At 33.9% G+C, this 10,248-nt stretch overlaps 1 protein-coding gene across 1 annotated transcript in view; it reads right to left on the bottom strand.

Annotated features, from left to right (window-relative positions):
* Positions 1-7,776: 7,776 nt before the first annotated feature.
* The window catches only part of LOC129228548 (pleckstrin homology-like domain family B member 1), a 97,328-nt gene continuing 94,856 nt past the window's right edge, over positions 7,777-10,248 (bottom strand). Inside the window, 1 exon segment of the mRNA XM_054863230.1 lies at positions 7,777-7,895. Coding sequence (XP_054719205.1) covers positions 7,777-7,895 — 119 coding nt within the window.

Here is a 10,248-nt window from a genome sequence, read left to right as displayed (position 1 = left end):
AGAAAACAGATACTGATTAGTGCCCATCAATCAGGGCATCTCCAAGTACTATGATGGTAAGAAAATAGTTTTTCTGCATTAGAGGTGAGATGTTTTCATGTTGCACAAAAGTTCAGTTGACGTCTTTACGAAATGGCTTTGATTACCTAATGTTACATCTCAAACCTCATTGCCTTTTCTTACTGCTTAATGTAGTGTTGCACTTTCACCAGCCATTAAAAAATGAAGTAGAATATTTTTGATCAACTTGAGAAAAAACTGCTGATTTTTAAAAGTTGATTGCAGACTGGGGCATCACACTTTTGACTGTAGACCTTTCAAAAAAGTTTTCTTCTTAGAATATTATGAAAATAAATTTCCAGACTTTTTTTTGTTAAATTCCTTATTTTTTCTCAGCCCCCCTCCTCTTTCCCAAAATTTAATAAATATCCAAACTATTGTACATTTCAGGTTTACTGCACATTTCAATCTGCCGCTTTTCTTTTCTTTCTTTATTTTATCTTCAGAAATCTGCCTTAAATCACCAGAAGCCATGGCACAGACTGTGGCATTGAAATTTTTAGGGGGTGTTTTGAAAAGTAATTTTTTTTTTGGGGGGGGGGTCTTCCTTTTGGGGGTACTTTGCCATATTAAGGGGGTGCACACCTGCTCTTAGTAGGGGGCATCCCTATACTTGCAATGGGGTGAGTAGATTTAAGAGGGCTCTTGATCTTCATTGAGATTGATAAATCAACTAGGACCAACCTAGCTGGGCCCAGAGCCTGTTGCTGGTCGTCACTTTTGCTACCGTATTATATTTTAAAATGCAAACTTTTGTAAAAAAGCAATTTTTAAAAAGTTTTGTGAATATGCCAATTTTATTACATTATATTGGTCAAGGTGCCTATTTTCTAGATTTTTTTTTTTTTTTTTTGATGAAAAGTACTGATAAACAGCAGTAAAATCAGAAGTATATTTGGCCCTGACTAATCTAAAGCTAAAAATAGCGTAAAAAATCGGATTGATTGATCGTAATTGTAAGAATTAGAAAAAGATCAAGATGCATGATGAGCAAAAGTTGACAGGTATGCATTGCTACAAAAAGAAAACTTACTGTTGTTTGACCTATTTTGTTTTTTTATTTCCCATTTATTTAATTCTCAATTTTCAACACTAAAACTGAAAGGGAAACTACGGTTTTAAAATCCAGAAGGATGATAAGGAAACCCAGAATTCTGGGGCACACCCAGGGATGCCCTAAACTAGGGTTTCTATTATACGAAAAAATATGAGTGAGAAAATCTCACCTCTTTCGAAATTGGGGAGCAATTTTGAAAAATTGAAAGAGATTTTCAAAAAAAAATCCAGTTTTAACAGATGTGATAAAATCGCAAGAAAGTCCTGCATTAAAGTATTTTTCAAGTAAAATTTCTTTTAAAAGCGCGCATTCAGAAACCCTGCCTTCAACTAAAACTTTTGGGAGCGGGAAAATTCTCAATTTGATAAATAAAATTCCAATTTTAACAGATGATAAAATAAAAGTATGCACAGTGCGCACATATCATGTCACCCATTGATTCTAATGAGAAGGAACGTCAGGCATCATTAAAAAGATTTCAAAAAATAAAATAAAGTTAAAAATAATGTCTCCAAATCTGCTGAATCATCAGCAAAATTTGCCAAATAAGGATTTTTTGGGAGGTCATAGTGACTTCTTGTGTCTTCCTATCGGGGCACCCCTGGGTACAACCAAAATACAATCACCTCTGACGATTTCACCTCACAGTGGTTCTAAATTTATGTTTATCTAAAATTTTCTTTTCGGAGCTAATTTTAGCTTTTTATGAACTGTTCAAAATTGAAAGGAAAATCATTTCAATAAAAATGAAATATGGGAATGAAGTCAGGGCTCTAGAGAGCCAAGGCGGGCTCCTAGTCAGTTTCGTCACCTCGGGTCCCCGCTCCGCGTTCTTTAAAAAAAGAGAAAAAGAGGAATGAAAAAAAAAGAAGAAAATAAAAAAAAGAGGGGTGTGGGGTATCAAAACTGCTTACTAGAAAACAATTAACTCTATTTTAAGTGCCACAACAGTAAATACCAAAAGAGTAAATTTTACAAACAATTATAATTTTAATTCAGGAATACTGCTTGGTAATTAATTCAAAATGAAAAAAATATAACACAGAAATTCACACATCAAAACCAAATTTTCATACATTGAAACTATGCACATACACAATATTGAACTTATTTTAAAGCAATCTTCCTAGTTTTCTGATTTGCAAAATGAGTTCTAACTTTATTGAAGTTCAAGTTTCTTGAAAGCTTGTCCTCGCGCTATTTGACAATCAATCTTAAAATAAAAGTGTTTGATGAATAGGTAGTATTTTATCAATAATAAATCTTCGTTTATCATGTAAGATGAAAAACTAAGCTTTAAAATAAAATGTCTTTGTACAATGCCATGAAAAACTTGCTTTCTTTTATTTATTATTAAAGTTACAAAAAGTTCATTTTTGAAAGTATTGCAGTTTTAGAGTGATAGACAAGGAGATGGGTAAAAATACACAGACAAGCCCCTAAAGGGCTATTCACTTATTGAACATTTGTCACATTCGCACCGATTATTTCCACCTGAAACAGATTTTCTTTGCTGGTTGCCATGATAGCAAGCCATCTTGGGTGGGACCCGTTTCGATCAGAAGAAACCTTGATCTCTGGCGGATACAAGGGGAGGGACTCCCCCCCCCCCCAAACCGTTGACAACAGTATCCGTCCACATTGTGCTCAAACACTTTATGCATAAAATGAAAATGATTATATTATCTTTACAATTCATTAATTATTTTTTAAAGTAAACATTTGAACTACTATTTTGTTTCATTGTTTATGAAAATAATTAGCAACGTTTATCCTAATTGGCTGTTTTATTCCTCGTCGATTTGATGTTTTTTAATGTCCCCTAAACAGTTTCAGAAATTTTTTGTACCCAAAATCATAGGTTTGTTTATGTAGCAGGAGAGGGAGGGGGGTCAGTCTTTGGTATGACCCCCCCCCCCCCAAAAAAAAAAACGTTTTCTATATCCGCCCCTGAATCTGAAGGGCGTTAAAGAAATTTTTTGTACCCAAAACAGTTCGTTTATGGAGAGGGAGAGGGAGGGGGGGGGTCATTCTTTGGTATGACCCCTCCCCCTTAAACATTTTCTGTATCCGCCTCTGTATCTGAAGGGCGTCAAAGGTAGGACATCATTTCATTGGTTTCCACCAAGCGGTGTGCTCTTCTCTCTAGTGGGTGAATTCAGCTGCGTGACTGATGTACGGCAATTGTATGTGAATGCTACTCTGTTTTCGTAGGCAGTCCGTCATGCCGGAAAAGGGACGGGCAGGACAGATGGACAATAAGTGAATAGCCCTTAATAGTGTAAATATAACCCTGACCTCAGTAATACTATTTGCAATTCTCAATTCAAAACACTCTCATGATTTCTTGTGATTGTTCATTTTTAGAGAGGGGTGGGGGCGAATCCCCCATCCCCTCTCTAAAAAAGAATATATATATATATATACACACACACACAAAAGTTTGCATGCACAAAACGATAGATGTTTATTTCACTGCACTTTGACTCTCCCTATCATTAGTGAGAACAGAACATTTGTTTATTTACGAACATTCTAACTAAAAGAAAATTTTATTTCTTACATTTTGGCTTATTCGGGGGTTTTTGTTTGTTTGTTTGTCCCTCCCCCCTTTTTTTCCCTTCCTTTCTCTTTTTCTTTATTTTTTCTGTCTTTCTCTCTGTTTTCTCTTTTTTTTTCTTTCATTTCTTTTTTTTTGGTTTTGACGTGCGCCTCTAAGGCACAGGCAACTAGTTCCCGACTAGGCTGATATGGCCTCTTGCCAGGTCTGAATGAGGTGCAATGAAGGGATTGTTTGAGCAAAAAAAAAAAGGTTTGTGCGAATTCCGACTAATCCTTCAAGAGTTATTCAACTTTCCCCATCTCAAAAACCCACTTTCAAATTTTTTTGCTGTTTATTTGATTATTTAATTTATATATTGCTGTGCCATAAAACCAATGACATAGGTGTAAATTTTTGAGCAATTGTGTTTTACTCAGAAAGTCTTAAGCCCTTCACAATGCTGGTGGAGTAACGACGTAATATTGTATTTAGACTTAAGACTGCTTAAGCAAAGTTTGAAGGAACGATGACACGATTGATTAAAGATTGAAAATTAGTGTTAAAAATTAACAATGTTTAATTCCAAGTCTTAATATAAAAAGTCCAAGTCTTAATTAAAGAATATGTGCTAGAAACGTCTTAGTCATTATTTTGAGTCAATTTATTTTCACACTAAGTATTTCAAATATTTTTTTTCTTCTCCTTGGTCAGCTGTGACATTTGTTTTAGCAGCTGCATCATTGTTCTTTTAGAACATCAATACTATTATTTCTTGTTTTTATTGATATTTTTACAACGCATGGAGCCTAGTTCCGTAATTAAAGAGCCGAGACCATCAATTGATCTCCAAAAATGCATTCGGCATTTTCAGTTTGATACTTGAAGGATGAAAACAACCCCCCCCCCACACACAAAATACCGTATATATGTCACTTTCATACTGATACCTTCATTCTGGTCTTGTACCTCAATTTTTTTTAGTTTTCTACAGTTTAGGCGACGCTCTTTAAAAGGACCCCTGTTGTTGAAAACAAAATCTTTCTCTCTAATGAGAGGTCGTTATAACATGCGGCCTGTTATTAAGTCCTTTTTTTGAAATGCACGAATAATTGCTCAATAATTGCTCGTAATTGCATAATTGCATAATTTTGTAGTTACACTTCCTTTTAAAACAGCTTTGTTTTAAAACAGAATCGAGGAACTAACAAGATAACAAAATAATTTTAAAAAGTTTTTTGTTAGTTTCTATCTCTTTTTAAAAAATTTCTGCTGCAATTGTTGAAGTTTTCCGCTTTTTTGATTTTTTTCAAAAAAAAAAAAAAATTGTAATGACTATTATATGCGTTCAGATTCCATCACTTCTTTGACCCTGTACTAAGAAATAATTCTTTTCAAAGGTCATACTTTACTTTTAGAAATATAAAATGTTTAATTATTAGTTCTCGAAAAGGTAATAATCAAGACAATACAAAAATTGAAACTTAGTTTTGGACGTTATATTGGAATAAAGGGATCAATTTGGACGCTCTAATGGATGGTAAAACAACACTGCATCTATGGAATAGGAAATGGGACTTCATGCATTGGTCGCTATAATGGATGGGTCGCAGTAATAGGAGGTCGTTCTAGAGAGCCTTGACTGTATTCCACACTTTAACAAAGAGCTGATTTCTAAAAATTAATAACAAGTTCACCACAACAATCGTGAATTTACAAAAAAATGAAACTAAAAAAATATCTCTTTATGCAAGCTTGAAATTACAGTGAAACATAAATTAACCCTAATTAAAAATGAATTGAACCATTTAGTTAAAGGAACAACTCAAAGCTGTAACCAGAAAATAATTTGGGGGAGGGTTTGAAAATTATCATGCAGAGCTTTGCGCTATTTTTGCTAATGTTTAAGTCGTCGGTTTAACTATTATAAAAGTGTTTTGTGCAATTAATATAAATATGAAAGACATTTGAATTTTGGAACAATTTTTTTTTTTGGAAATTTTTAACATAAACGAATATTTAAATGCCAAACCGAACTTTTTTTTGGAGGGGGGGGGGAACTCTAAGACCCCCCCCCCTTCTTGTATGCACCCTGTAACAACTGTAAGTAAATACGAGCCTTAAAACTGAAAGTAAAATTCATAAACATGCAATTATAGCTGAAAACTAACAGAGAGTTACAGGTTATAACTTCTACATTTTTATTCTTGTCACACTTAAGAAAAATAAAACTAAGTACAGTGAAACCCTAATTTTTCGTTTCTCAAGGGTCTGGGTCAAAAAAAAAAAAAGTAAAATGCGGAAAAACATAAAACATAGAAAATACAAAGAAAGCAAAAAAAAAACTAAATAAAGTAAAGAGGGCTCTTTTAAAAGGTATAATATCTGTATTTTATAAAATGAACATTATAATGCATACCATTTTAGATCATTTTAACCAGGGTTGGCAAAAACCCGGGTTTTTTTAAAAAAGCCCATGGACCCAGGGTTTTTTGGGTTTTTTTAAATAAAACCCAAAAAAACCCAACTAAAGCTGGGTTTTTTAAAAGAAATGTGGGTTTTTTTGTCTTTTTTTAGGGAAAATGTAGGGTACTTGTAGCATATTGTAGCGTAAGTATATGAACAAAGCACAAGAATTGTCTTGGGGTAAAAAAAGCTGGAAAACTAGTTAAAATTCAGCGTTTTCTGAAGAAGAGTATGAAAGACGACGAAACCCAAGAATGGTGAAGTTTCAGATTTTTTAGTTTCCATGATTACCAACAGTTAAGGCAAAATTACTTCTTGAGTGATAAAATCTATTGTTCGTTTTTAATTACTACTATTTTTGTTTTTTTTTTGCATTTTATTTTATTGTATTTCATTTTTTTATGCAAAACTACTGTAGAACCTCAAGTAGTTTAAATCCCTATTTACTGAATTCCAGCTTAATCAAGACATTTCTTTAAATTTTATGTTGCCTGTTTTTCTATTTCTGTGTACAGATTAAGAAATATTAAACTTTTTTGTAAGATAATGAAAATACTGTACATCCTATTCTGTTTTCTGTCCGACCATTTGTAAAACCTGTTAATTTCTAAAAAAAATATAACTTGTTCATTCGAAATTTGTGACGTGTCGGGTTGCAGAAAATAATTCACATGAAAGCCTTTTAGCTAGAGTAGTTTCCTCTGTACAATCTACAAATATTGAGAAAACCAGCCGTGACAGGACTTAGTCAAGATAATTTGAGTTATTTATTGACCATTTAAAGATAAAAGTTAAATATATATTTTTTAAATCTTTGAAGTATTTTTAATGCCGTTAAGAGTTAAGAAATACTATTAAAGTTCAAAATTCATTTTTTATGTCCATTGTCTGTGGTGAAGAACAAATAAAATAGAAGTTTAAATTGTAAAAGTATTTAAATTAATTACTTTTTTTAAAAACTTCTCAAAAAATTTTAAAAAACCCAAAAGTGGGCTAAATAATGGGTTTTTTTAAATGGGTTTTTTCAAAAAAACCCATTGGGTCCAACCCAATTGGGTCCAATCCGGCCAACCCTGATTTTAACACATTTCATTGTGAATCCAAGCATTGGGTTGAATTAAACTGTAATAGTGGATTGGTTTTTTTTTAGCCATTTAGTTCAAAGTAAATGAAGCATCTTCCAGGATTGAAATACTTTGCAAGTTTTTTTCCTGTTCTTTATGAGAAAGAAAATTGTCTTTCCCAATCTGTTAGCTTATTAATGCAATATTGAATGAAGGCACGGGCTGTGCATACAGCACTTCTTCATTTTCATTGGCGGACTATAGGTATATAAGGTCGGCTGCGGATGGAGTTGAAGCATTTCTGTTTTCATAGATTAACTTTTAACAGCGGAGATTAGCTACACAGAAACATATTGCTTATTTTGGAACATTTTTCATCTTTTCATTTCCCAGGAAAAACATGAAATGCGGGAAACTCATGAATAACAAACTTTTCATTCGGGCTAAATTAACATCATTAGTAAACAAAAAACTGGGACTTGATGAAAAAACGCGAACTGCGGGGGAAAGTAGATTCGGGGGATGTATAATCGGAGCTTCACTGTAGTACAGTTTTCTACATATCAAACAAGGAATGTTTAAATCAAAACTTACTTGTCTCCACCAGTATCAGAACTTGTAAGACTAGATGATTCAGATTCAAAACTATGAAAACTATTACAATTATCACTTCTTTCTTCTGAACAATGCCGCCTGGGCAACATATTATCTAAAAAAAGGGGAAAATATTGCTTCAGTTTAAGTTACACAAGACCATGTATCCAAATAAAACAAACCAATACTAACAGTCAAGCAAAAGTAATGCATGTAGTGTGTGACAAATGAATTATTATATGTTTGATATCTTGAATGTTTCAGGTACTGTCCTATTTGGAGCATATTTCACTTATTTTTGTTATCCTATGTCTTAAATATTTGAAAGTTTGAAACTGCTCTTTCAATAAATAAATACATAAATATATAAATAAAAAGTTTCAATGCATAATTGTGAAACAGTCAATTCTGAAACTGACTTGGCCTGGTAAAAAAAAAAAAATCAGAATTGATTTTATCTATGTTTTAAACATATTTCTTTAAAATAAACTATCATTATTTTAAAGAATACAATATATTGAATACTGATACATTGGATATCAGTAAATAAAAAATGACAAAACAAAGTTTTTTTAAATAAAATGAATAACACTTTAGGAGGAATCCTTTGCGTTGTTATTTGGGATATCCCCTCCCCTCCCTACTAGGTCACTACTTTCATCTTCTATCCTTATAAAATTTTGCAGCTTTTAATTGTTAAATTCTACAGAAAACACAACTAATAATAATAATAATTTTTATGGAAAATGCTTTTCAGTCCTAACCCTATGCTTTAAAAAATGACACAATTAAAAAAAAAAAATTCTAAATGGAGAAAACAGAAAAAGGGATAAAATTCCAAAAATCTAAACCTTAAACTTAAAAGAGAAAGTTTTTTTTTTTTTCAGAAAAAAAATATATTATAATCAAAATGAAATTGAATGACAAGGCCCATTTACCAATGATGGAGTAGAATAGAAATCAAATGTTCTTCACCCCCCAAAAGTGTAGAAGGTTACATATTTCTTCATAGTTTGATCAGTTTTTCAGATATCCCTAACAGGCCTGTAATTTAGGTGGGCCAGGGCCGGATTTAGAGGAGGGCAGCAGGCGGGGCTACTGCCCTGGGGCCTCCACAACAAAGAGGCCCCCGAAATAAAATTTTTACAAAATATCCTAACTTTCACGGGTCGAAAATATCGGATATATACATATATATCAAAATATTTGGATATATATCAATGTAATCGGATATTTTCGAAAATATGATTTTTTTGAACCCTAATTAGGGGCCTCCACTTCTTTGTTGCCAAGGGGCCTCCACACTTCCGAATCCGGCTCTGAGGTGGGCCAGGGCCTGCCCCTGCTCCCCCCCCCCCCCCCCCGCTTTCAAAAATTAATGTTTTAACTATAAGCGTAATGTTTTCCAATTTTTCCTATACGCAACAAGATGATGTTTATTTTCAGTGTCACCATCATATTTAACTTCACAGGGATGTTTAAATCAGACTTCAATGGGATAAAACAAATGAAAACGAGGATATCTGGAAAACCATCAAATCAAATGGAAGGATTTTAACTCTAAGGGACCAATGAGCAAAATTTAGGGAGTTTTAATACTATTTTTTTTATGTTATCAGCAATAGCCCTTCTCCTAACAAGTTATAATAGAGTATGCCTCCCAATGTAATAATGCAAGTGTTGTTGTTTAACCAGAGGCGTAGCTAGACCCGACTTTCGGGGGGGGGGGGGGTACTTCTTATTTATATATATACAGATGGGGGACAAAATAATATGAACACCTGTGAAATAAGGAAAAATCTTTATTAATAGGGGGTTGGACCACCCTTTGATTGAAGAACAGATTGAATGCGGCGAGGAATAGATGCATAAAGGTCATGGACAATATTTAAAGGAATATTAAGCCATTCCTCCTGCAGAATGGTCTCTAATTCCGAAAGTCCGGATGGAGGTGGAAATCGGGAACGAAGTTTGGACTCTAAATATCCCCATAAATGTTCAATAATATTTAAGTCTAGAGACTGAGGGGGCCAGGCGAGATGTTCAACTTCACTGTCATGCTCTTCGAACCATTCTTGGACACATCTGGCAGTGTGTATGGGGGCGTTGTCGTCTTGAAAAAGCGGTCGCTCTCTAGGGAACACATTCTGGACAAACGGATGGACATGATCCTCTAGAATGCTCAGATAGTGATTAGATTTGAAACGCCCATGCAGAATAACAAGTGGCCCAAGACCACGCCAAGATATCGCACCCCATACCATAATTGAGCCACCCCCATGCTTCACAGTCGGCAAGAGGCATTCAGGATTAAAGGCTTCTGAGGGCGTTCGTCAGACATAAACGCGCCCGGTAGTCTGAAGTAGGGTAAATGATGATTCATCTGACCATATTACCTGTTGCCACATCTGTGGGGACCAAACTTTGTGGTCTCTGCACCAATGGCGTCGCTTGAAAGCATTAGTTGC

The sequence above is a fragment of the Uloborus diversus genome, chromosome 8 (genome assembly GCF_026930045.1).
Source record: "Uloborus diversus isolate 005 chromosome 8, Udiv.v.3.1, whole genome shotgun sequence".
NCBI classification, from domain to species: Eukaryota; Metazoa; Arthropoda; class Arachnida; order Araneae; family Uloboridae; genus Uloborus; species Uloborus diversus.
This window is presented reverse-complemented; position numbering and strand designations above follow the sequence as displayed.